The sequence below is a fragment of the Phaethon lepturus genome, unplaced genomic scaffold, assembly GCF_000687285.1.
Source record: "Phaethon lepturus isolate BGI_N335 unplaced genomic scaffold, ASM68728v1 scaffold7757, whole genome shotgun sequence".
NCBI classification, from domain to species: domain Eukaryota; kingdom Metazoa; phylum Chordata; class Aves; order Phaethontiformes; family Phaethontidae; genus Phaethon; species Phaethon lepturus.
The window spans coordinates 41,696-69,240 of NW_010549747.1; the positions used below are offsets into that span (position 1 = coordinate 41,696).

General features: G+C 36.1%; 1 protein-coding gene across 1 annotated transcript in view; it reads left to right on the top strand.

Moving 5' to 3' along the window:
* Window positions 1-27,545, top strand: part of HLCS (holocarboxylase synthetase (biotin-(proprionyl-CoA-carboxylase (ATP-hydrolysing)) ligase)) — a 118,413-nt gene that overhangs the window by 38,332 nt on the left and 52,536 nt on the right. The window contains exon 5 of the mRNA XM_010290355.1: window positions 1,689-1,960. Coding sequence (XP_010288657.1) covers window positions 1,689-1,960 — 272 coding nt within the window. The remainder of the gene's footprint in view (window positions 1-1,688; window positions 1,961-27,545) is intronic.

Below are 27,545 nucleotides of genomic sequence, written 5' to 3' on the forward strand. Positions count from 1 at the left end.
AATCCTGGCTAACTGAGGAGGTCCCAGCTGACTGGAAATTAGCCGGTGTATCACCTATCTACACGAAGGGCTGGAAGGAGGACCTGGGAAACTACAGAGTTGTCATTCTGACATCGGTGCCAGGCAAAGTTATGGAACAGGTCATCTTGAGTGTCATCACATGGCATGTACAGGACAACCAGGTGATCAGGCCCAGTCAGCATGGGTTTATGAAAGGCAGGTCCTGCTTGATTAACCTGACTTCCTTCTATGACAAAGTGACCTGCTTAGTGGATGAGAGAAAGTCTGTGGATGTTGTCTGCCTAGACTTTAATAAAGCCTTTGACTGTTTGTTTGTTTGGGAAACTTTGACTCAGTTTCCCACAGCATTGTCCTGGAGAAACTGACTGCCCATGGCTTGGATGGGCATATGCTTTGCTGGGTAAAAAACTAGCAGGATGGCCAGGCCCAAAGAGTTGTGCTGAATGGAGTTAAATCCAGTGGGCAGCTGATCACAAGTGGTGTTCCCCAGGGCTCAGTATTGGGGCCAGTTAAGTTCAATATCTTTATCAATGATGTGGATGAGGGGATTGGGTGCTCCCTCAGTAGTTTGCAGACAACACCAAGTTGGGTGGGAGTATTGATGTGCTTGATGGTAGAAGGCTCTGCAGAGGGATATGGACAGGCTGGGTCAATGGGCCAAGGCTAATTGTAGGAAGTTCAACAAGGCTAAGGGCCGTGTCCTGCACTTGGGTCACAACAAACCCATGCAAGGCTCCGGAGAAGAGTTGCTTGAAAGCTGCCCAGCAGAAAAGGACCTGGGGATGTTGGTTGACAGCCTGCTGAATACGAGCCAATAGTATGCCCAGGTGGCCAAGAAGGCCAATGGCATCCTGGCCTGTATGAGAAATAGAGTGGCCAGCAGGAGGAGGGAAGTGATCGTTCCTGTGTACTTGGCACTGGTGAGGCCACACCTCAGATACTGTGTTCAGTTTTGGGCCCCTCACTACAAGAAAGACATTAAGGTTCTGGAGTGTGTCGAAAGAAGAGCAACAAAGATGGTGAAGGGTCTAGAGCCCAAGTCTTATGAGGAGTGGCTGAGGGAGCTGGGGTTGTTTAGTCTGGAGAAGAGGAGGCTGAGGGGAGACCTTGTCGCTCTCTACAATTACCTGAAAGGAGGTTGTGGCGAGGTAGGTGTCAGTCTCTTCTCCCATGTAACAAGTGACAAGACGAGAGGAAATGGCCTCAAGTTGTGCCAGGGGAGGTTTAGATTGGATATTAGGAAAAATTTCTTCACTGAAGGGGTTGTCAAGCATTGGAACAGGGAAGTGGTTGAATCACCTGGAGGTATGTAAAAGCATGTAGTTGTGATGCTTAGGGACATAGTTTAGTGGTGGACTTGGCTAGGTTAACTGTTGGACTTGATGATCTTAAAGGTTTTTTCTAACCTAAACGATTCTATGATTCTATGATCAACCTTAATGAATTTGCAAAGGAGCGTGGCCTTAAGTCTAGGAAGAGAGTCTCAAGTAGTCAGGCTAGACTGGACTAGAACAAGCAGCAGAAGCTGATCCTTGAAGAGGAAATTGAGTTAATATTCCTATTTTAAAGTAGATGATTGTTTGAATAAAAATGTTCTCGTAAGAATTTATGTCTTCACATGTGGTGGTCTATATTTCTATGCCTTATTTTATTTCCTTTGCCCACAGGAAACCCATCTTGCTTTTCTGAAATGGCTTGAGGGAAATGTAGATGCTGAAGGACTAAGAGCATCCAGTAAGGTGTCTCTTAAATTTGTTTCATCCTGTGAGTCAAAAATGAAGATAACCCCATCTCTTATGCCAGTCATCACTGAGATGGGAAGCTTCACATCAGAACATTTCAGCCTGAAGACGTATCAACAGAATCTTCAAACAAAGAAGCTTGGAAAGATTCTTCTTTTTACTGAAGTTACCACAACAACAATGAATCTTCTAGATGGGTAAGTTAGTAATCTAGACCATATCGAATAAGCTTTCTGATCTGGAATTCACAATTATGGTAACGCACAATGTTCAGAAAGAAACTTCTCTTTAGTTTATTTGTTGCTTACAAGCTAGCCAATGTAAAAAAAATGCTGATTATTTTCTAGATAGGACACAAAATAGAGATCTTTGTATTCACAGAATATTAGTTGATAACATATAAAGTACTAAGCCATAAAGGGTGGGAAAATCCAAGCATGACAATTTTTTACTTGGTAGTAGAGTTTAGTCATTATTCCTCTTGCAAAGCATGAACGTCACCATAGGAAAGTTTAAGGTATTAAATATGCATGTTTAGGAGATTATATGCATTTTCTACTACAAGTTATTTTCTAAGCTAATTATTAGAGAAAAGTGAGACCAAGTAGATTGTGGTATTTAATTTTAACATTAATGTTTTCTCTCATTCCTTTTATTGCCTATTTCACTATAATACTCTTCAGTGATTTGTTGGGTTTTTTTAAACATCAGTTAGGGTTATGCTAGACATTCTTTCATCATCACATAGATGACCTTGTGAATGAGTTGTGGGATACCTTTGAGAAGGTAGTTCATTAGAGTTTTGAATGGGATTAAGCAGTATGAAAATCACAGTTACTAAATCCTTAGATTGGACTCTATGTACAAAGACTATACTGTTATGTTTCATGAAACAGTCTGATGGAAAAAACTGTCTTTGGGAAGTTGTTGCTCTTCAGGACAGATTTTTCTATGTATGTTTCTACCTGCAGCTATAACTTTTCTTGATGACTACTTTTGAGTATCAGTGTTAATTTATCTGCAGAAATTGCAAATGGCTTTTACTGTTGAAAATAACCTCAGGAATTTTGTTTTGTATTTTTATTTTTAACCACTATCATCAGTTAAATCACCTTGAATGTTATTGTAAATGATTAGTTAACCAGCAATAATAGCTTTAGTTCTCAGCTAGAGAGCTTAAATTGAATATACACACACAAAATCTGTGAATGAGGATGCATTATAACAGTATTAAAGTAAATCCGTTTGTAGTCTTACAGCTGAAACTGTGATAGAATTTAGAAATTATAATTTGTGTTAAAATACTGCAATTTAGAGACAGTTGGAATCAAATACAATTCTTTTAATTCCAAACTGTTGTCTGTGTGTGTATATATACTCATGTGTGCACACATTAAAAAAATATTGATGTCTAATTTTGCCACTCCCCTTCCCCCAGATCTACATCCTTGTGCTGCAACAGATTTTGCAATGGCTTTTGGACATAGGCAGACATGCTAGTTCGATAAGAGACCACAAAGAAAACAGCTTTTTTGTAGAAGCATTTGTAACATTTGCTTCTTAATTTTTAGTATTCACAGCACATTCAGCCCATTGGATTGCAAGCAGAAGTACTGTGAAGAAAGTGGCAAAGTGATAATTAATAGGTCAAGACCTTTCTTCTCTGACAGTTGTTTTTGGTGGTGGTTCTAGGTAACATCATTCACACATCTCAGTAAGATGAAGTATATAGTTCTGAGTTTTGTGAATTTACTTAGATGTCACAAGCTAAATAGAATCATGTCTGGTCAATTTATATATGATTGGTCAATTTATATATGATTTACATATGCTGTATCAAGAAAGGCAAAGGAGCTAAAAGAAGTGGTCTTTGTTTTTTTGAATGACAGTGGAATCTTTACTCTCTTATCTTTAAAGTTCTGTACGAGCAGAGTGGTCAGGACTCTGGTTGCTTTTTTACATTAAGTAGCCCAAATGTAATGAAGTGTTTACAGATGTAGGTCTTCAAGATTTTCTCCATCATGATGCAGCCTGAGTAGTCAGTTTTCAGGTAAGACGTAAACTAGAAGTCCTGGCTCTAAGTAACTTAAACTGGGAACTTGATCCTATTGAGATTATAATTTGAACAATGAAATTTATCTTACAGAAAGACTTTTGTACTTTGTTGTCATAGATAATAGAATGATGTAGTCCCTGTGATTTGCAATTCAAGAAAGTACGTTGAGACTTCAGCAATGATAGCATTTCATAAATCACTAGAAATCAGTGCAAATACCAATTAGTTAATTTTTATTAAAGAAAAATTTGTCAGGTTTTTAAGGTACTTCTAAATGAACCAATATGAATTTGTTAGGATGTGTGTATGTAATTTTTTTCTAACTGCCAATTCTGAGTGACAGGAAAACGTATCTAAGGAAAAAAAGAGCTTCTTTGCTTGAACAAAAAATAGGTACCTGTCGATCGCTCATGAATCACAGAAAAAAATTACTGTGTTTATGTAATCATATATTGCAATAAGCACATGTTACATGATAGACTCTTGTAGGTCTCTCAAATTTTACCAAGTTTATGATGATTGAAAATGTGATACAGATACCTCAAGAACTTAGTGTGATTAGTAGTAAACTTAGTAAATTATAAATAAATTTAGCATTTAACTTTCTTGACTTTAGATTTTCTTATACCTTTCCCACCAACTGAATGTCAAACTTTTGTCTCTCTTCCTTTCCACTTCCCCAAACCTTCATACCCCCCAAAAAATAAGATGTGGAAGGAGAAAGTGGGCTGGAACTAATTTAATGGCTGAGCGACCTCACAGTAGAGAAACAGCCGGAGCCTAATAGGGCTCTTTGTCTGCATTTCCACCCTGGCTGGTAACGTGCCAGTCAAAAGTCAAGCAAGAGAAACAGGTGGAAACTATTAGACCTGTCATAAAGTTTGAAAAATTGATTCTGGAGGCTAAGTGAATAGATTGAACTTGACAGTGTTGTCCTAAAGATTCTAAGGGAAAATTCTGCAGTTTAATTTGGGATCTCTTGATTGTTCATTAGCTCTCCAGATGGTAGGTCTTGGTGGTTTGCATATTAACATACACACTGTATTATCACTGGCTTACATTTATGTGTCCTAAGGTAACAAACGAAGTGTGAATTCACCTGTAGGTATCTAAAATTAAATTACATTAGTCTATTTGTAAAATAAAGATTTGTTTAAATGTCATATAGTTTTAAATGATCAATATTGCTTTTATGATTTCATGTTAAAAGCTTTATTTGAATCATTTGAGACTATTTTTAAAAGCATTTCCATTTCTATTTCTTAAACTAAAATTTAAAATTCTTACCAAAGATTAGAGCCTCCCTTGTTTTTACTCTAAAAGGAAATTCTTTATGTAAGTTTCATTTCAGAAACCTTGTCTTCAAAGTTACTTATCCTAATGCCACCTGTACAGCTTAACCTTGCCAGAAGCAGTTCCATTATCTCTGTCTACTGTCTTCGGAGCATGCCTGGAATTGCATGATTTAAGATGAAACCATTATTTTTGAGGATGCATCTGGTATACTGATACAAGTGTTACGTTGTAGAGACATACTTACTAGACTCACAAGACTTTGAGGTTGATAAGGAAATACTTCTATCACACTCTAATTGGCTGGAATGGTTTCACAAGAATTTTATTTAAAAATAAATTAATTAGATATAGTTTTATTCTTTACCAGTACCTTATATCCTGGTTTTATGTTTTAGTTGGCAGAAGATTTGATTTGTACATTATTAAGCCATCATGTGATATATTCTATATGGAATGCCATTGTGGGTCCCTTTTCCCCAATACTTAAGAAGTGCCATTGTTAGGAAGAGTTTGACACAAAAATAGTGAATTTTAGTGAAAATAAATGTAGGATGAAGTTGCTTTCATAATTGCTGAATAGGATATTTAAATAAAATGTCAGCTTAGAATAAACAATTCCCAAACACTTAAAAGCTTTGAAAAAGAAAATCTTTTACATTGTTGGCACTCTTTTAATTTTTCTTTATGCTTTTCTGGGTTCATATTTTAAAAATTGTACTACAACTCTTATTTTGGAAAGTGATCATTAGAACTCATTTTATTTTAAAACTTGTTTTAGTTGTATTCAAATATGCGTGCTGCTAATGCAAATATGAGTTAATGAAAAGTTAGAGCAGCACACAGTTGAAGGAGATTGGAATGGCACTTCAGAGGCGCAAGAAAACAAATTGAGATTGACAAAGTGTATTTTGTACTTTGTGATTTCTTTTTTTTTTCCAAATCCTTGTCATGTTTTACTTTATGTAAACTCAGTGACCTCGTGTTTAGTCATTCCGTGCACCTCGGTGATCTCCCTTATTCTCTGTTTAAACCATGTTTTTTTAAAAACAGATTAAAATCACATAAGCTGTGGGGAGTGGGTTGAAATGTGGTTTGAAGATAGAAACTTGGCATTACTGTAGCCTTTGCAAAATATGCTATACAGTCGCAGTGCTTGATTTCATTCCATCATCAGGCATACCTGTTTAAAGGTACCTCTCCTCTCAGATACTTGCCTCAAAATTCCACAAGGACTGTAACTACAAGCCAGAATTATTAATCTTACACATATTGGCTCAAACTGATGAACTGTTTTCTTAAAAGCTATGAAAATTGTTTACTACTAATATTATTGTAGCTAGCCATGTCTCATAATCCAGGCTCAGGTGGGTGGAGGAAACCGTTTTGCTGTAATAGTCAAAACCAACTGCAAGCTGTGTCACTGAGCTGATGGTTTCCTCTGTTGAAGATGTATGAGTTGCTGAAGTAGAAAGTCTTCAAAGAGTAATCTTTGTCTTTTAGCATGAGTCTTTTAACCTGAGACTATCCTAGTACATTAATAGTTGGCTAAAAATAAATATTTTTATCACCAACATGAACAGTTTGCAAAAATTAACCCCCTACACATTATCCCTCAGGAATTCATGTTGGAGAGCTGGAAAATATCGTGGTGGGCAGGAAGGATGCCTTTGTCTCAGGAAATAGGCATTGCTGTTGGATGTTTAAAAAATCTCTGCTGAAAGATTGCTCAGTTATATTTAAATGGTGTATGCATTTTATACATAACCAAAAATATTTTATCAGTTTGGATAACAAGTACTTCTTTGTGCAGAGGGCTTTCACAATGGTTCATATTGCTTCTAAAAACTTAGATCCCTTGGTTTTGTTTGTCTGCTAAACTGTAGTGTGGGATAGGAATGCTTTCCTTGATGAATGTCTAGCCTAAAAATTGAAGTTAGATACTGGTGGACATAGAACTGCTCTCTAAGGCATTTTATGCTTTTAATCTACATCCCTCTCATTTAAAAACCTACTACTTTATATAGTACCATCTTCCTTTGTTCTTTACATCATTTGGGTTACTAACTTTTACACTTCCATTTTTTTTATTTATAGGGTTGAAGGGCTTTTTATTCTCAAAAGGAGAAAGTTAATGCATTGGAGTAGCTGCTTCTGTCCTTGTTTTCCTCAAGGGTTTTTTTATATTCAATATATTGTGCCTTCCTTTGGTCATAAAGGTCAGCTCAAATAACAGAATATGTTTGTTTCCCTTAAATGAAAAAAAAATTTTCAGCAGTAATTTTTGCTAATTTAGTTTTAAATGTATAATATGTCATACTTCTTCCATTCACTTATTGGTAGTGTTTTGCATCATCCAGTGTTAGAAAAGGCTGTTCTTCAGCCTTATAACAAAAGATCATGAAGGAATTTTTGTAATACAGTCAAGAGTCTGTTCCCTTCCTCGCCTGTAGAAAGGGAGGAATTCGGAAGTTTTTGGCACTGATTTGGTTCTGTGCCATTCCCAGACTCTTCTCTGCAATACCATTTTTCATTACATGCTTGCTGAAAGATTTCTGTATTAGGATTTGTCATCTCCTTTGCGTCAATTTTCCGTGCCTTTCTTTCCACCTGTTGTGAACAGTTCTTGAGGGCGCTAAACAATTAGGTCCCTATTTTCCTGTCACGCACCTTGTGTGTCTGATTTTTCATGGAACTGAAGGCAAATTTCATTCCTCTCTATTTTTTTTGTTATGTAAAATTAGTAGATTTTCTTCCTGTTAATGGAGCGGGTCCCCCGTTTGCACGGTTTCTGTCAATGAGGGGGAGGTTTGGCATTCCCAAAGGAGATTGAGTCATAAAAAAAAAAAAAGATACCCGTTTTGCAGAGCAATTAACCCACGTTGAACTCTTATGGTATATTGTATTACCCTGCTGCTGGAAGTTCCTGAACAATTTGCATTGTCGTATGAATACGTATGTAGCCTTCGAGCACTCATCATTTGTTAAATATGAGAGGAAACCCTGTAAGACTGCACAGTTAAAATGAGAGCTAAAGAATGAAAACTGAAGGGTTTCAATAACAGACTTTTCGCATTAAGATGAAAAAATTGAACGCTGAAGTTACAGATGAAGATTTTTTCTGAAGAAGAGGATTAGCTTGAAAATGTATACAACGTAATAGAATGCAATATGTCATAGTACGACATATAATACATTGTTATCTGCATTTATAATACTAAATTACAAGATATTACATATATATTAGGGCTATTAATTTGCTACCTCTTTGACTGTCAATTCTGCCTTTGAATTTTAACTTTTGTTTAATAAAAAGTAAAGTTGCTTAAGCTTAAACTACCTGGAAGCACTTACGGATTACTGTTTGCACCTCAGTGAGAAAGAGGTTTTCATGCTTTTTCAGTCATTGTTTTGTAACATATTGTTAAGTAGAACAGTGTCAGCTCTGTAGTGTCAGTGCAAACACGTATCAGGTCAGGCTATCCTCATGTTCATCAAATAGCTTTCTGTGCATTGGGAAACCTGCCATCTTATTGCCACCAGTCCGAGCTTAGATCAGAATATAGCCTCTATGGCTTACAGTAATAAGTTAAAAAACTCAGAGACAGGTATAAGTCAGTGAGTCAGTGTAGGACGTGACCCATTAACTTATTAAAGGGGGGGGCGCGGCTGAGTAACGCATAGCAAGACTAGATATGTTGGTAATGTGGTCAGATGAAACAACTTCCCCGCCTCCCTAATTAACCTTGTTGAGTAGCTCAGGGCTTGGACAAGTCATGCATCTGCATTTCTTCCCCATACCTTTTTACTGCAATTGTTATAAAATTCAGACTAGTAAAAGAATAAATTGAAGGTGTTGCATTCAAATAAAACAGAATAGCAGTTTAGTATCGAAGTGTCTTGATAATGTTTGATTAACGGGTTGCCCACATTATGCATGGCTGAGGAAGGACCAGTTTAGGAACTAGTAAAGAATCCACTTGTCTGGACGTGGTACGTTTCTTACACTTGACCTTTGAAGGAGATGCGCTGGACATATTCAGCACATGCAAGTTGCAGACTCCTCATTTTTTTCAGAAAATGGGAATTCTGGAGAAGTAAAGCCCAATACGCATTGCTTTGGCAACTCCCCTGGCCATTACGCTTGCTTTAAGTGATGCATAGGGCCAACCTCAGCCTTGGAATTAGGTCTACAGAGTAATTTTTGTCTGATCATTTTAGGAAGCTGATAGGAAGAATCACTGTTGTCAGCCACGGAGACAAACATGCTATGTGCTAGGTTTTGACTTTACTTACTACTGTAACTGCAATAAAGATCCGAATGCTGAACTACAGCTAAGTGCAGTCAAACAAAGTCTGAATTATTCTCTGGAGATGCCAGTTTCTCATTCTGACTATCACAGGGAGAGAACATAATCGGATTTCTTAGAAACTAAAAATTAGGTCAGGGCTTTCAGTTTCCATTTTGCACATCTGCATCTCTTTGCCTGTGTCAAGAAACGAAGAAAAAGAGGTTGGATTTATAACAGTATGGGAAGTAAGGTAGGAGCTAAGAAACTTATGCCATGACTGTTTAGGGAGGTTTAGACAGCACCTGTTTCAGTGTAGTTAAGAATAAATACACTGATTTTTGTTTGTTCTTATGCTGCCAGTCAGAAGATAGTGATTTAATTTCAGAATAATTCCCTAATTGTTTCCAGGGCCAAAAACTTTCAGAGCTTGTGTGATTTCTACCTTAAACAGTAAACTAAGAAAATCCCACAGAATTTGAATTCTTTACTTAAATCCCACTGGCCTAATTTATTTTCACTTATACTCCTAGTTAAAATATTTTAAGAATATGTTCGTATTCAGACGAAGGCTTGCATTTATCACACCTCATATCATTTAGCCTAAAATGTCATGGCCTGTAGAATGGTGTGTAAAAAAAAAAAGCGAGGTTCCCCCCCTGCAGGTTTGTGATCCCCAGGATTGCTATAAAATGCTGTACCTCATGTTGCTTTCAAAAGAATTTACTGGCATTGTTCTTGTTGCTTAACTGTTAAACATGGATGAACTTCCAAATGTTTTTTGTAAACTTTAACTGATGATATTATCTTACACAAAAAACCCAAAGGTATTTGAAAGGATTCTTTGCAAACACAAAGCTTTCATGGCATATTATATTAAGCAGTTGCAGAATATGTCCTATAGACATTTTTAATTTGATCTATATTTGAATGGATCATCAGTCTATTCACAGAGGAAGATGAAGAAGAATACCAAAGAGAAAACAAGAGGAGGAAAAAAAGTAGTGACATGGAGGCTGAGACATAGGAAAGAGGAAATAAAAATATGGCATTCAAGGGAAACAAATCTTATCTGTATTGACTGAATATTTCTTTAGCAAGTATGTTAAGCTTAAGGTAGAATAAGTGGGATGTAAAAAGATTGCAGTATTAATTGGGGAAAAATCTACACATTGTCAGAGTGCATAGCAAACCAATTACTGATCAAAAGCCCAATACTCCCTTGTTCAAATGGCAAATTGTCTACTGAAAGATAATTTACATAGGCTTTGGGTTTGGTATCTTCTAAAGTCATAAAAGGCTGGTAATAATTCTACTTATGCATGTGGTGGTTCGATTTCTAATTTTTTTTTGTTGGAAAATTGGGGAGTATGAGGAAAGCTGAGCAGTTTATTTTGTTGAGGCTAAATAATAATTTTGCTTACAGTCATAACTGAATTTGCAAATTATGATGTCCTGCTTTGCTTGTTCATTTTTAGTCATCCTTTTAATCTTTCCTACCATCATAATCATTTTTTGAATACCTAATCAGAATCCCACAAATTGCTTATATTTCATGCTTTTAAAAATGCGGCTTACAACGTATTACGTTGCACTTTTTGGATATTGTGTAATTCATTAAATTGCATGTTACATGACAGTAGAAAAGCTTCAAAATTCATTCCACTTGACTGTAATGCTTTCCATCCATTAATTTACTATCTTTATTCAAATCCTTGGATAGGCAGTTAAGATTTCAAAACGGCATTTCATTCACCCGTTTCTAAGCCCCTAAAACTTACTGGTAGACTTAGATGGGGTGTGGGCTTAGTGAAAGAGAACAACGTATTTTTGTACTGCTGCATCATCTTTCAGCTAAAATATTTCACCCATATAATCAGTTGCTTTGTTTAAATGTAAGACTTGATTTTCTTTTATGTCTACAGGAGAAACTAATTCGGTCTTGCAAAGGAGTTGCTACAGAGCCAGCTTCCTTTTAAGGCTGTGTATTGTGCAATATAACTGTTGCAGTGAAATGGAGATTTACAGACACGGGAGCAATAACATGCAGATAATGCTTTAGTGGCTAAAAATAGTATTTCAGTCTTCACTGGAGTAAACCATGACTTGATGCCCTCAGAACAGAGTGTTGTTTAATCTGCAGGTGTCAGGGGTATCAAACAGGCTTACAAACCATTTCAGAACTGTTTATTACTGGCGTTGGATATAAGTCTCTGATGGAGGACTGATCTTTTACCAAAAAACATTTTCTTTCCTTGTTGCATATACACGCCCATCCCAGCCCTAGGAGAAAGAAAGATTTTTCTATCTATTTTCTTAGGGGTTTTTTAACCTTTTTCCTCCAATAAGCTCTGTTTGTGCTACTAGCTTCTGAAACAGAAGTTTTATCAAGATTGTACATTTATGAAGTAATACAGAAGAATGCTTATAAGGTAACAATAAGCCATCTGTCAGGCTTCCCTGAAAGAATACAATAGTTTGAAATACTGTCCACAGATGCAGAAAAAAAGAAATAATATTATTTTACAGCTTTTAAGTTTCAAGACTGGAAATTAGATAGAGTTCTCACTCAAGTCTTGATTTATTAACGAAAGATAACGTGTATACTTTATACGGAGTATGGTACCAGATGTGAGATATAAAAGAAATTGCTGGTAGCCACCTGCTTTAATGCGCATTTAAAATCTTGCGTGGTAGTTGATGTCATGTAGAATTCATGTGATAGAGAATAACTTTAAAGTTAGTAGACCATGTCAGGTTAGCAATAATCAGTGCTTGTGGAATGTTTAATGTTTTCCATCACAATTTATCTGTCCCTTTGAAAAAAGAAAAGTTAAATAATCACCTTCTGCCAAGGTTTTTGAAAAGCAGCTGCGAGTGGCTTGGGTATTTCTTGTGGTAGCCAGGCACCACAGAATTTTTAATGGAAAGGTGTTGGAAAGTCAGTAGAGTGCTGTGACTCTAGCTTATTTGCATGTCGTTTTGTTTATATCTTAGCATCAGCATTCTACCACCATTCAGTTGTTACTTTTACATGCTTTTCTCTGGAACTAAGTGCAGATTTCTTCTTCTGGGGCATGTTTTCTCCATCAGAATACTGACAATGTGCTGACAGAAAAAATAGATGGAAGATGCCCGTGTGTGCACAGTACCAGCGTGCTGTAAAGCCTCAAGTAGGAAAGAATGCTTATCCCAAGAGGCTTCTTGCTTTTAAGAAGTAATGGCAATTAAGAATTCTTGACGTAGCCAGTTGAAATGCCTGCTCTATGGAAACATTCATCCTAGAAAACTACATTCAGGCAGAGAATATCACTTTTGCAGTGGATTTAACTGACTATGCTAATCTTGTCCCTAGGAATTGAAGTTTGTTTGATTAAGTCAGATATCCACAGAGCCATGCGATGTAGCCACAGAGCTGGAAATTGATTGCAGAATATATTGTCATCGGTATTTTACTGCATGCCATGTTCCTGAGGGGTTTTTTAACCCTTCTGACTATGCAAGACGAGGAATTATTTTGCTTAACAGACAAATGTGGCCTTCACAGCACCATAAATGGTATTATAAAATGATCTTAGTTTAATCTAGTAATTTATCTAAGCAGTTGTAACTTTAGGTATAAAAAACTTATTAGAATCTTCTAGGCAAATTAATTCTATTTCTTAATCTCTGTTATAGGCAAGGATTGCAAATTCATGATTATCTTTTGGGGACAATAAAAAGATTTCTGCTTATGTTTTATTTATTTCTACTCCCTCACATATTCCAGTATTTTGTTATCAGTAATTTTTATTTCCTTATTTTTTAGGTTTTGGTTTGATTTCATGTTTGAGATGGATAAGATATTACGTACTGTTACTACAATTTAATTAATTAGTATGAATGATTAAAGCCAGAAATTGCAGAACTTTTTTTTTAAATGTAATTTCAACTTAAAATAATTCTGGTAGTTGCTGACTGATAAGTTTAAAAAAATTTAGGAGAAATCAGTCTTAGTTAGGAACTCAGATCTTGACCAGGTATATGCTGGAAAAAAAGCTTGTTTTGGTAAACTGAATTGAATTTAGCTTTCCTATACTTTGTTGTCTTAAAACTCTCCATTGGTCTGCTTTAAATCCTGCAGTTCTGAGCACGGTTTGGAACAAGTAAATTGTAATGATTATATAAGTTAAAAAGAATGAGTAATATTCTAAGTCTCCCCTTTTTCCGTAAGCGTCAGCTGGCTTGAAATGTGTAAATTACACATATTTCTGATGTGTGTCATCAGGAATTTGCTTGCTGCCTTCTCTACATTCTCTGTTGTTTTTCATCTTCTTGCTCTTTCTAAAACCAGTTAAGATTTTTTTTTTACACTAGAGAATGGATTCAAACTTCTGACTCTTTTCACAGTGTGACTAAACAGTAGTATGAAATTCAGCACGATTTCACCTTTTCTTTAACTAACAACATAAATAGTTAAAAAAAAAAACCAAACCCAAAAGGAAAGAATGAACTCTTAAAATTGAACTGTTTTCAGCTATGGGTTGCAGAAATAGCAAATTTTTTTCCCCTAGTGTTTTATACAGAAATAGGAGTAGACAAGAAAAGATAGACGTAAATGTCTTTTTGGGAGAACTGCAAGAATAGGTGTTTTTTATTGTGTATTTAATGCTAATTTGTACTATTCTGCAAGACTCACCAGAAAATTCAACCCAGAATTCTATGGAAACTAGCTAGCAAAGGGAACAGAGAAACCATTCGCTCTGAAGATTTTAGATACAAGACAGTCAAATTTTGGGGAGAGTGGAAGAAAAAGGGAAGAATAAGTAAACTTGGAGTAAAATTGAAGCTTTCATTTTTATGAAGTCCAGGTCAATCAATAAGCAGGCCCTGTTGCATGTTGGCTATAACATAATTCAGTCTGGGAGAATGTCTGTTTGTCATCATTAGCTCCTTGCAGAAGGTATGTTTCTGTTCCAGACTTTTCTGGTTTTTATTTCAACATGGCAAGGGCATAGAAAGTATGGTAGGTGTTTTTGAGAGTACAGATAATTGGAACATCAGTATTCTACTTGATAACCTGTTTTTTATCTGATATACTATTTGGAGGTTTCAGCATTCAGTAGTCATCAGAACAGATAATATTTAGTCACTGATAAATTATATTTCACTGGTGATTGGGGAACAACTTGACAGAAACTGTAACCCTTTACCCGTGAAGAAGGGGATGAATATTCTTCAGTCAGCTGAAGCTGTAATACAGCGTGTTCATGACAACAGAACTATATTGGTTTAGGGGGAAAATGGTAATTTGCTATGAGGCATTAGCTTAATAAACTGGTGTGCCAACAGGAGAGGTTAAGAAGGGTGAAAATGTTCTATTTTGATGTTTTGCCAAGTTAAGCAGTGCAATACTGTGAACATGAACCAAGTAAAATGGAATGCTTTCTACTTGGATTTGACACCAAAAATCTCAGTGAGTGAGTGATAATTCATAAGTGGTAGAGTGTAACAGGAGATAAGTAGATAAGCACCCTTCCTTCCCTGCTTCCTCTCCCACTGAGGAAAAATTGCTGAGCAAAAATCTGAAGTGCTGAGGTGCTTATTTTAACACTGGGAAACACTTATTACTTCAAATTTTGCCTGCTTATATATCACATCTATTATACCAGATGTGCCACATACAAATTAGACACGGCTCATAAAGTGTGGTAACCCTAGATTTTTTTGAGATTTTTGGATGTAAATTTTCTTTTTATTTAACTGTTCTCTAACTCATGTCAGGGAGGCTTTCTAGTCATAGAGGGCTATAGCTTTTTAATTAAAAACCTCATCAGAATTCTTCCCATACTTTAAACACACACTTTATTCAGTTCTTAAAAAAAAAAAAAAAAAAAAAAAAATCTTTAAAGGGTGTTAAAACAAGAAATGTAGAAATGGAGGTTGCATTTGCTGGATCCAGAACCAGATTCTCTTGATTATTTGGCTAGGTCTGCAGCTGCATTTATTTAGTACCTAGCAAAACCTTCTTGGAAATAGGGAAGGGTTTTTTTCACAGGGATGGTAACTACACAAAGAAAGCCTAAGCTAAATTCATATTACAAAGTACTAGATCAGAGATGAATAAAATCTAAAAAATAACCCCAAGAGTCAAACTATGCTATAATTTCTTTTTCACTGTTCCTTGTACTATAAGATAATTCAGATGAACATTCTATGTGTGTGTTTATCTTTATACTCTATATCTAATGCATATAGTACTCTATATCTAAGCATAGGAGACTTCACATATTAATTTGGTTGAAGAGAAAGTTGTATGTTTTTACAGCAGTGCTCCAGGCACCCTACTCGGGACTTCACAGAAGAGATACTGGGCAGCTTTGCAGGCTAGCCTGCTGGGACTGCTTGCCCATTCTCGTTGGCTGTGAAGCCAGCTGGCAGTCACATCCAGTGCAACACTAGGTGACACCAATTAACCACTCTTCAGTAAACTAGGACTTTTTCCCTGTATTTAATAAAATCATTAAACACTGAATTCCAAAAAATCATGTTGTGACTGTCTTTACAAGCTTCAACCATGTAACTATTAAAAAAAGCTATATGGTGAAGGTTGTGTGTTATGAACTGTCCTTTAATTTTTAAAAAAAATCACACTTTGATTGTTTTGTTTTCAATCTGTCATGTACTTCAGTATTCTAAAGGTCTTTTTTTATTGTGTGATATTAATATCATCAAGGGAATGAGCTGTAAGGTAGAAGTATTTGCCTAGTCTGTGTTTTCAGTTTTATGTGTTCTAGTAAATCTGAGGTGCTTCGTTCTGGTTTTCAGGTTTCAAAATACATTAACCATCTCTCCATCTTATGCAGTGGCTCATACCCACCTCATTACAAGAAGGGTAGGAATACATTCCCTAGATGTGGTTTTTCCTAAGTAGGTGATTATTGGTGTGTGTGCCATTTGTGTGTAGTTGTCTGCACTGGACCATATTACATAGTGTATTAGGTCTTCCTAGCATTAGTTACGTTTACATGTAGGGTTTTTTTCCTGTGTGAACACATTCTGGAGGATGGTTTTGAAACACTGATATTCGTGTTACTAGGGAATATGTGTGGTGTCTGCATTATTTGCCAGTAATCTGAGTTGGATTTGGTTTCAGAAAACGTGAGCTAGTTTTATGTCCTCTCTGATTTTACCTAGGTCTGTTTTAAAGCACCAGCTGTATGGCAGATGCTCACATTAAGGTTTTGTGTTTCAAGCAGATTCAAGAAATTCTCAGGATACCTTATTTGCTTCTACTACAGATTTTTCTCCTTCAGATTCAGCCGATCCATAATCATGAGTGTATAACTGTTTCAGTCTTTTGTCAAAATCTACTGACTAGAACCTGTTTCCCTCCTTAAATTTCTCCTCTTCTCTGCACTGCTTCTCTTCTGCCAGACCATAATTGGTGAGTATGATCTACAGTGGAAAAGAAATTCTCTTGTGCCTGTTCATCTCTATCAACTCAAAATTTTGTCATTACCTGCAAGAAATGATGATATGATTATGTTTTGTTTTGCTCTTCACTATATTCATGTCCTTAGTTCTCTTGATTGTTTAGGAGTCCAGTCTACTGTTTGTCAGTCTTACGCAGCTTGTACAAGTAAACGGTACAAGTGATCTGATCCTCTAACAACAGAGGCCCTTATCCTGTCCTTCTTGGAGAGCAGCTTCATTTTTTTGTGGCTGTGATCAATCTAGTTGCCTTTGCATTTTTTTGTTTCTGAGATGAGAATCCTCTTGCTTTGCCTGCCATTCCCTTTTCCCCCCCATCTAACTGCATATCATAATGTAAAGTCGTCTTTTCAAGGTGGTACAACGGTTCTGCGTGGAAGTGGACTCGTAAATTAAGGCCAGGAATAGTATTGACCATGAAGTACTTGGTATAATATTTTCTTTGCAGTATTCCTGCTAATGCTTCAAGACTGACTTGTTCATGTTTTTACTTGCATGTTGAATCACATAACTTTTTGTTAAGGCTGTTTGTGGTTTTAAGGATACTTACACAATAGAACTTGGTACAGGAGTGGGGCTTAAATTTAGCTGTCATATTTGTGCCATTTTCCAACTTTGTTTTTTAATTTAAATCTACAGTTGTTTTCAGCAGGCTCTAAATAAACAGGTTGAGAGTACAGGCTCTAACGGAAAGTATAATTTGACCTTTCGTGATGTGGGAATTTAACAGTCCTGCTTGGGTTTTCTTGAATAATTTCTTCTTCTCCATGTGCTTCATAATTTTGCTTCCAGAATAAAGAGCACTAGCTCTCTAAATATAGTTGTTTTCATTTTGTAGATATTATATTTTTAACAAATACACCTGGTAGAAGAGTTTTGGTTTTGAATGTACTCATGCACAGTTGAGTGTATGAAATCTATTTGCAGTTTTGATCTTGAATAACATAAGCATGTGAAGACTTCTGAAAGGAAGCAAGTATCTACTTCTAGTCTTTCATATGACACAATTTAGTCTTATTAAGTGGTTTTGTGATGTGTTAAGGCATTCCTTTCATACATCTATATGAGTAAGTTGATAAAAAATTTGTATTCTGATTTCATGATGCTTGGGATTTGAGCATGTATAATCCTGTTCTGGAAACTAGCTAGAATACTTTTGAAGGGTCCCCCCCAGCCCTTTTTAACATGTCACTATTACGCTGTGTATTCAGGGACAAATTACAACTTTCCAGTAAAGTTGTATTATAACATATTTAAGAAAAATAAAATGTAATTAGTTCCTTATCCTATAGTTCTCGTAACTCCATGCATCTTTGGTTGACAATGCTTATGACAGGCTAAAATAGAAAATTTTTTGTGGGACCTCTTTCTTGTTGTGTCAACAGAACATAATACAGAGAATTACTAAAATAACATTTTATTTCAACACTTACAAGGATTTGAATTGTTAGGTTTCATTTTCAAAATTAGCCAAAATATAACTAAAATTAAATTTGCTTCTCAGCTTTGAAGATATATCAGGTTTTTTTCTCTGTGGGAGATTTTATAGCTTGTATGTGTATTATAGGATGTTGAATAAAAGTTGCAAAATAAGCCCCAGCATAGATGTTTGTGAAAAACAAGTAATTTATTGCATAGTATCGTATCACAGAGATGAAAAGGTAGAAAGCCGAAGGTATGCCCTTTCACATTTGAATGTAATGGTCAGCAAGCTTCTTTCCAAATTGTATTTATGTTGTTAATGCTGCATGTGTTGAATAGTTTTATTATAAGTAACAGATGCAGTCCCTACAGAAACGAGAAGTTTGTATGAATGTGAAGGCAAGAGCTCTGCAGAGGATGGTGAAAAATGGATTATAGTGAGTTTTTCGTAATAGGACACAGTATGATATATGCTTTCTAGAGCTACAGTTCTGTGAATTCTACAAAATAGCACAGAAAGTGTGTAAAACAGGTGATTTTTGATTTGTAACATAAGAGATTCCTGATTAGTTGCACTGAAGTGACTATGGAAGGATAGTGGCACTGTTGATATAAATGAAGTATTTGTGTCATGCACAACAAAAACATGAGCAAGAAGAAAGCCTTAGAAGCTCAGCTAGGAATACAAATTGCACCCTTTGACCCACACCCCACCTAACTGAAGTGGTTTTTCTGGTAATAGGTTCTAATTTAATTCTGCAGTGGTGTCGCAGAAGACTGCTGCTGCTGGAACTGTTTCTGCGGTCCTGCATGGTTCTACAAGCAACAAATGAAGCTTTCTCAAAGTATCCTATACGTGTCTTTGGTCACTTGGGTACTTTCCTAGTATCTTTTTACATGTAGAACATCAGTAGGTCTGGTTTAGTCAGCTTTAAAGTTCTGGTCAGAAACTATCCCCCAAATCCCTCATCAGGTCAGGCAAGACAATACCTTGGACATACTACTGAGGGAAAGGATAACAGGTCTTCCAGGAAACTCTCTGGGCATTGTGAAATACTGCCTGAAATTTTTATACCTTGTCACAATATCCCCTGAAATGTGCTCAAATAGCAGTGATGCCTAGAATTAGGAATATAGTCAGCAGCTACTGTGCTTCTGGCAAGTGTAGCTTCCAGCTCCACTTGGATACATCTCTACGCATACAAAACTGCTATATAAAATAGATGTCTCTGGAGGCCCAAGATTCAGAGACTATAGTTTGTAATCTGGTAAGGGTTGCCATTCGTTTTGTTTGTATTACAGCTTCTGCCAAGTACTTATGACAGAATTATGGAAGTATGAAGTGCTTAAACAGAGACTTTGAGAAAGAATTCCCCAGAGGAAACAATATTTCCTCACTGTGGTTAGGTGACTGGATGGCTATAGACCACTATTTCATTTGCACTGTGTTGGGTAAGTGCTGGTTCATGTGGGTGGTTCATTGGTTTGTTTTGCTAGGGATGCAATATTTCCTTTTCAGGCACTGCTACTCCTGATAGAAAAATTAAAGGTTGATGTGTGATGGCTTTTGCCCATTTACTGTGGCATGAATATTACATGTCCTTTTTAGGAATGAATGTCACAGATGAGGGCCACCATTTTGAAGTACTGCCTAGTGAAAAATTGCAGATTGCCAAAGAAACCACCTGTCTAACTCTCTGGGAGAATGCAGCTAAGTGAACAGAAAAGTCATTTCACTGTCAGATACAACCAGCATGCCTTTTTTTGTGGGGTATGTACATGGAACTGACATGGGTGAAGTTATGTATGAGAAAAACTAATTCTGAGAAATTCAGCTGCCCTAAGATAGTAGCAGATCAGCCATTTCAAGAGGTGTAATGAACACCTAGCTGCACTCCCAATTCAGACTGGTGTAAATAGTTAAAATTCTGTTTTCATGATCTTAAATTAAGTGTGTTTCTCAGCAGAAGGTTGTCTTTTGTTTGGAAGATGTTGAGTCCACTTGCTGATTCTTTCCCAGTGGAGATTCGTGGGCTATAATTTCAATTCAGTTGTTTGAACAGATAGTCTTTGCATTAGCTTTGGAAAGTGTCTGTGTTCCAGGCTGGGAGTCCAACTGATAAGCTAGAGGGACTTTCACCTGCTTGATTTTAGTCAGCCTCAGAAAGTATAAAATTTTCAGCTGATGAGAACTTAGTTATCTTGTTCTCAGATGAGTTTGTTTGGGAAATTTGAACTAGAACTTGAACAGACATCTAACTGAGGTGAGAGTGAAGGACTTTGTGCTGTAGAGGTGGCAGGAAAATGAGGGACTGTGTGTGTTGTATGTGGGAGGGAAAGTCTGATTATTTTTTCCCTTTTCTCCAGCATTCACAAATGTATGTGATTGTTCAAGCACCATAGTTTTAGCTGCCATTTGTATCTCTCAGATTTGTGAGTTGGTGCAAAGGATTGTACATTATAACAGAAATTTGCCTAACTTAGATTTGTTCCAGATAACTCATAGTTGTGAAGTTTTATTCGAGAAGCTGCCGCTCTTGCAACCATGTAGTAAGCAGAGGACCAGAGCTGTTAAGATGATTTATTTTACTCTGACTAGAGCCATGCTATTTTCAAATGATAACAGTGTTACAATCATAAAAATCAATAGCATTTTAATTTCATGCAGCTTACTGAGACATTTAACTTGGTAGCTGTGAAGGTGACAGTAACAGATAACTTGGCAATTTTAAAATTCAGTCACTTCATTTCAAAGATTTGAAACAGAGCAAATCTATATTGTTCCTTTATGGTGGACCCTCTATTTTAAAATTTGTTGGTTTATTCAGATTAAATATGTGCTGATGCAAATGACGCCCTGCTGACATTAGAGGAGAGAAGGGGAAAAAAAACCCAAACTACTAGAGATTTCGAACATGTGTATAACAACAAGAAAAGAGCAAATAAAAAGATTCTTCCTAACTTTCAAAATACCATTATGAGGGAATGCTTTATATGGCATAAGGTAGGTGTACAGAGAAATCAGTCTGAATACCAAGCTTGCATATATTCTCTGAACTAGTTTCAAACCAGGATATGCAACACTATTGTACCTGGTTGAGCCTAGATTCTTAACCTGAGTTAGCTTAAGTATTGTGCTTTGTTTCCCTTCTTACTATTTACATATACTTGAGCTCACTAGTGAAAGCAAGTATGGCAGTCTCACATGAATCTCAATTGCTGCATCTCAATTGCTGCTTTTAGCTTGCTATGCACATGAAGTCTTGGAGTGCATCAACTGTTAGGATGTGACTTGATTCTAGGAAATTCATATGCCGCAAAAGAAATGTAAAAGCTCTACCTAGCAGTGATACTTACTGACAGCCTGGTCAGTTATGCCAAGGATATCTTTCCTAATTATAAACAGATGCCTTCCTTTCTGTCTTGTCTTTAAGCATAGTTTTCCTAAAGTGGAACCTAGCAGTACATTAATTTTAACATTAAATGTTCAAGTCGGCCTTTCTAATAACTGGGGGGGTGAACCTGTGCACTTCTGCAAAAACTTCTATTTGGAGACTGAGAGGAGAAGAAAATCCCACAGATTTCACTGGGTTTAGGTTCTGTTTTAACTTTGTAAATCACACGTAGGAATGTAGTTTCAAACACGCAAAAGATAATAGTGGAATAGCAAAATCCAAAATATGGATGATCTTAACTTTAGGAAGTAGTTGTGTGTATGCAGTAGTGTATATACTACACTTGTTAAAACAAGAGGTTACATAAATATTTGAGTTTTTAAAGATCAATTGCAGTTTTTTTAAAAATGAAATGTTTTATTATCCAAATTTGTGTATAATATCTTATTTCTGGAGTGATATTAAGTATCTAAATGGCAGAAATGTGGATTTGTCACATAAGTAGTCATGGTTCTCTCTTGTTTCTTCCTTGGTAAATCCAGACTTGCCAGGAGACGAAGCCAGATTATTTTTGTGCTGTAGAAATCGTTCCAAAACAAACCCTCTCTGTAGTTACATTATCCTTCAATGTAAGGAACATGTTTGGCTTACATATTGCTGACATCTGCCAAATGTTTCTTTACCAAGTGTTTAGTGTAATTTGCAGTGAGCTGGTGAATACTTAATGGTCTTTGTAGAACTTCATCTTTTATGTCCTCCTCAGCTAAAGCAAATCCTTTCATCATCAGTGTTACCTCTGTGCTATTTTTTTGCTAGTTAGATCCTTGCATTTCCCACACCCAGTTTCTTTGGGATTTATGGGATTTGATTTGAAAGTATATGCTTTTTTTTAACTAAGTGGTCCTGAATAATATCCAATGAATATAAGTGGTATAATGAAGGGGCACATTTTTCGTTTAAATCCTAGTAAAATGTCAGGATTTTACCTTCTTTGGCATCCCATTTTAACTTGCATAGGTGAAGTTGGACCAGTATTGAAATGGGAAATTTAAAAAGTTTCTGGAAGTGGTAATGATAGCTTTTCTTCTCTTCTAAGTGTCTTTATGTGTAGGTGCCCCTAGTCCTATTTTGATTAGGAAATCTTACTCCTTTCCCTCTCTTCTGTCTCCTTCTTCACTTCCCCAGGCAAGAAAAATATCCCGATCGGTTCAGTAAAAGCAGGTTAGGCCACTAAAATTAGCTTTGTGCCGTGAATCCAAACAATTTTTAAATGTTTTGAATTCTGAGGGGAAGGTTGGAGATGAGGTAATTTATGTCACTAAACACTTCCCTTTCTGGTATGAAATGTACCTGGAGTCCCTGGAATTGCCATAATGGAGTTGCGGATTTTTAAATGCAAAGAATAATGTTAATTCTATTATCTACTCAGTCTCAAGTATATAATTCATGGCATTCTGCTCAGCTAGGTTTAACTTGAAGATTAAAAACACAGCAATCAAAAAACTTAGTTTACAGGTTATCAGTGGTAATCTCCAGACTCCTCAGCCCTACAAAATTAAGCTACCCGCTTCCTTTACAAGAAATAAAGAAATCCACAGTCCATTTAGACTCTTCTAAATGCTATATGAAGGAAAAATAGCTTGGAAAAATTTTTGTAAGACACTGAAAATATCCTTTCTAGTAAGTCACAGGGAAGATGGATAGGGTGATAAGTTTTTAAAGCAGGCAATATTGGGCCAAGCTGAGTAAAGACAAGTCTTTATTGATGGGAATGTTTTCTGAAAGCTCTCATGTTTGCTTTCAGATTTAGCCGTTGTTTGGACAAGAAGGACTCATATTACTTTTTCAGATCTATATGAGCACAGTTTCAAGGTTGCAGATACAAAGAACTTTTACAAATTTTACACTTTCATCTATATTATACTTAATTTATTTTAAATAGTTTCAACTGTGTACTACTACTGATAGTAGAAGGTGCTGTTTAGTGTTTATTTCCCAAGCTGGGTTTACTGTAAAATGTGCAGCAAAGTACCTAAAGTGGAATCTTATTCACATTTAATGCAAGCCACAAAATTCAGAAGCTTTCAAATGCAATTTAATGTAGAATTATTAATTTTCCTGTAGTGAATTATAACAGGTGGTAATAGAATTGTCTTTTTAAATTGCTTATAGAATTTTTTACAAAAGAATTAATTTTGCTTTTTAATAGATCATCACTTGAACTTTATTATAAGGATGCAGACTGTGATTTTAATAGGGACTGACCTCTACGTCACAGCATTTTTCCTCCTCCTTTTCACAAATGTCTTCTCTATGTTAAAATCTTTAAGGTTTGTGTGTTACAAAGAGTTTTTCCCATGTATAACCAATATAGTTCCAGGTGGAAAATAGATTCTTGGGGATGTAACAGAATCGGTTTCAGGAAGCCTTTCAGCTGCAGGTTGCTACACACAATTGGGCCCTTTTCACAGAAGATCCAGCTATTATAGATGTGGTTTAATGCAAAGTCACCTGGTTAGTTCAAGCTGTAACTCAAGATAGCAAGTTCACTGGATGTCTTCTCAAAGAACCAATCTTGGAATCTCCTGTGCTAGTTACTGTACCTGAATTTTGGAGTACTAATTAACAGCTTCAATGGAAACATTGTAGCTCCTTACTTATGTTGCTGGGACTATATTTAGGGGATTATGTCTTGAGCAGTTCGTCAAAAAACAGTGTTACTGGGTAGTTCCAGTTTGAGGAAGACTGATGAGTATTTCCAGTCAACAACATGTTTTAGACCTACTGAACATCTGTGTTCTTGTTCTGACACTTAAAGGGGCTACTGACTCCAGTTGTTATGCAAATTATTCTTATCATAACCATGTGTTATAATCAAAACTCGTTTGACTTCAGTCCAACAAATGAAGATTTCCTAACAAGATTCATAATTGGTGTTTAAAAGTAAAATCAGTAATTTCTATATAATTGCCCAATTTATAACCTTTCCTTTACCTTGTGCTTCACCTCATAGAACCATGGCAGTGTGCTGTAGGTAGAGAGGAAAAAGAGGAAGGAAAATGGGTTATTTGGTGAAGCATAGGGCATGCGATTGTTGTTTGTTGTTGTATGAAATCACAATCAAAATTGACACAAGTTGCTATTAAACTCTATTTCCTGTGTTAAAAAAAGTCAGTATTAGCTAAAAAGAAACCTGCAGCAGTAGATTTGCACATGGACCTTAATGAGCCCAATTGACCTTCTGTGCTGTATTTACAATTGCCTTAAAATTGTAAGCAGATGTTTGAAAAACTTTTGTTAATAGGTCTCTAACATCTGTTTCACCAATGATATTGCCCACCAAAGCAGTTGTAATTAGTAGAGCACCTAGTGCATGCATCTTTTTCTTATTGGTGCAGATGATCATATTTCTCCCCCGGGTACTAAAGTAAAATCTTATTGGCACTTTTGTTTTAATAAATTCCACAACATTTCTTTTGTAGAGAGTAACATTTTTCCACCAAATGCAGAGTAATGTAATAGTTTTTCCCTGTGAAGTCTTAAAAAATGCAGTACAGTACCAATACATCCACTAACACTAGACAAAATGCAGTGGATGGTGAAAAAACAGAATATGAAATACTGTGTGCAGCTGAAACTTTTGATAGCATTTGTCCATTTGTGCTGCTCATATGCATGATAGAATGTGTGTTTCAAGTGGAAAAAATGGAAAAATGAAAGGAAGAAAATCTTAAACTCTGCTGCAAAAAAGCCAATGTCATTTGCCCATTAAAGTTCTTTTATATGACATAGTTTCCATTTATGTGAGAACACAAAAACCTGTCTGCTTGTTCAGTTTATATAGCACTCCTTTCAAAGAAATTGTTATGACAGTCTGCAAGGGTAAAGGTTCAGCTTTAACCTTGTGGTGGTTGCCAGCCTTCATAGCTCTCACGGCTTCATTTTTTTAAATAAACTACAATTTGAAAGTTATTATTTAACTCCTACTTTATAAAATGTAATATGGAAAATGCAACTGGGGAAGAGCTGTGCATAGCTGCCAATAAAGTTTCCACTCCAGTTGTTTCCATGTGGACCTCATTGGAGATAAGTCACTGACACAGGAATAGCCCCTTTACCAAAAAGAAGAATCTTTTTGGAAATGTTCTGCTAGCTCCCAAAGCAGCTGCTAGCCTTTATAAAGTATAGGAGCTTTCTACAACATCCCCCATGTCTTTTCAAACCTGTGAAAGGAAAACTGCATCATGCATCAATAGGAGTTGATTTAAATAGAGTGGATTTTAGCTACATCATTTGGACAGTACCATAGGTACAGGCTGTACAGCATTGTAAACTCTTCCTTCCTGAGAGTAAGGGAGGGAAAAATTTTCAGAAGGGGAATCCTTACGAAGTGTCTTATCCCCTGATGGTGCTACGGTTGAATTGTGGAATATAACTTGAGGTGCAGCACTATGTTATTAGAGAGATGTGTCCAAGTGTCTCTTGCTAGCTTACCTGTATGTTAAATTAATGCTTAGATAACATTATCAAACTTACCGAGGCATTAGTCTTATTCATATGGAAGGTGTATTACGAAGAAGTAGTATTATGACCATGATTTTCTATGGTTATAAGGAGCAGCAAGATTAGTAGAGAGAGACTTTAAATTTAGACAGATACACTTAGAAAAAGATTTGGGGCTCACAGTCCCACAATACGTGGTGATTTCTACCAGACGTAGAAGAAGTCTGGTGTCTGTTGCCTTTTCCATCCAAGAAAATATCCAGGGCTGCCATTAATGGCAGACCTTTAGCTTTCAGCTTGTGTTAAGAGTTTCTGGATTGGGGGGAGGGGCGGGGGGGAAAGGACGTTTTTACATCTTCCCTCCCCTGTAGTCTTTGTTCGTGTAACAAATTAAGACAAGACTACAAGAATGTGTTACTTATTTTCTGCTAGCAACGCCATTCTCAAGAATGTTCCAGTGTGGTGTTTTTTACAAAAGCTCACTTTCCACAAGGAAATTTTCTAAGTTCAGTTTCTGTAATGACTGTGCAGATATACTGTTACTTTTGTAAAGAACTTGAATAATCTCTGAAGTCCTGTTTTCCTTCCAAAGATGAAATGTAAAACAGCTTACTTCCTATTCTTTATGTGGACCTGAAATCATGTGGATAGTAATGAAACAGGTTTTCTCTCAAGATGCCAAAAAGAAACATATTTGACTTATCAAAAGAGGGACATTTGTTCATTGTTTATATAGACAAATGTAAAAATAGAGAACATCATTATGAAAACCAGCTGATACACAGAGGCACTTTTGCAAACCACTTCTTTTTTTTATGTTGTGAAGATCCTTTCATTGATGCTTAGAGTTATGAAATGGAGAAACTGCATGTTTACTAATGTAAGTCATTTCCAATGTCTCTCCTTTCTAATTAAAATATCTTTTCAAAATAAGCAGTAGAGTTAGTACTCTATAGGTAAATGATATGTGCAGTTCAGCTTTTAAAACTTTTTTTTTCATTGTTTCACTGGAAAAAGCCTCACTTTTTACTTGCTTAGTTTTGTCAGCCTTCTGTTTTGAAGTAGGCTAATCTAAATTTAATGAAAATTTTAAAGTAAAAACATTCTTACACCTAAAATAAGACTAAAAATATTTCTGTTGTGAAAACCCCAAACATTTTTTGCCAAGTTTGAATTCAGTGAGGTGTTTATGTAGTGCTTCTTAGCTTTTAATGGGGGAGGATGTATGGATGTGCCCAGGGGGTGTGGGAGGCTATATCCACAGTACATTCAGACTTACTCATAGGAATTATTGGGAAACTGTTTTGCAGTTGATATCTTGCATTCAAGTGTCCTTGGCACCTGTGACTTT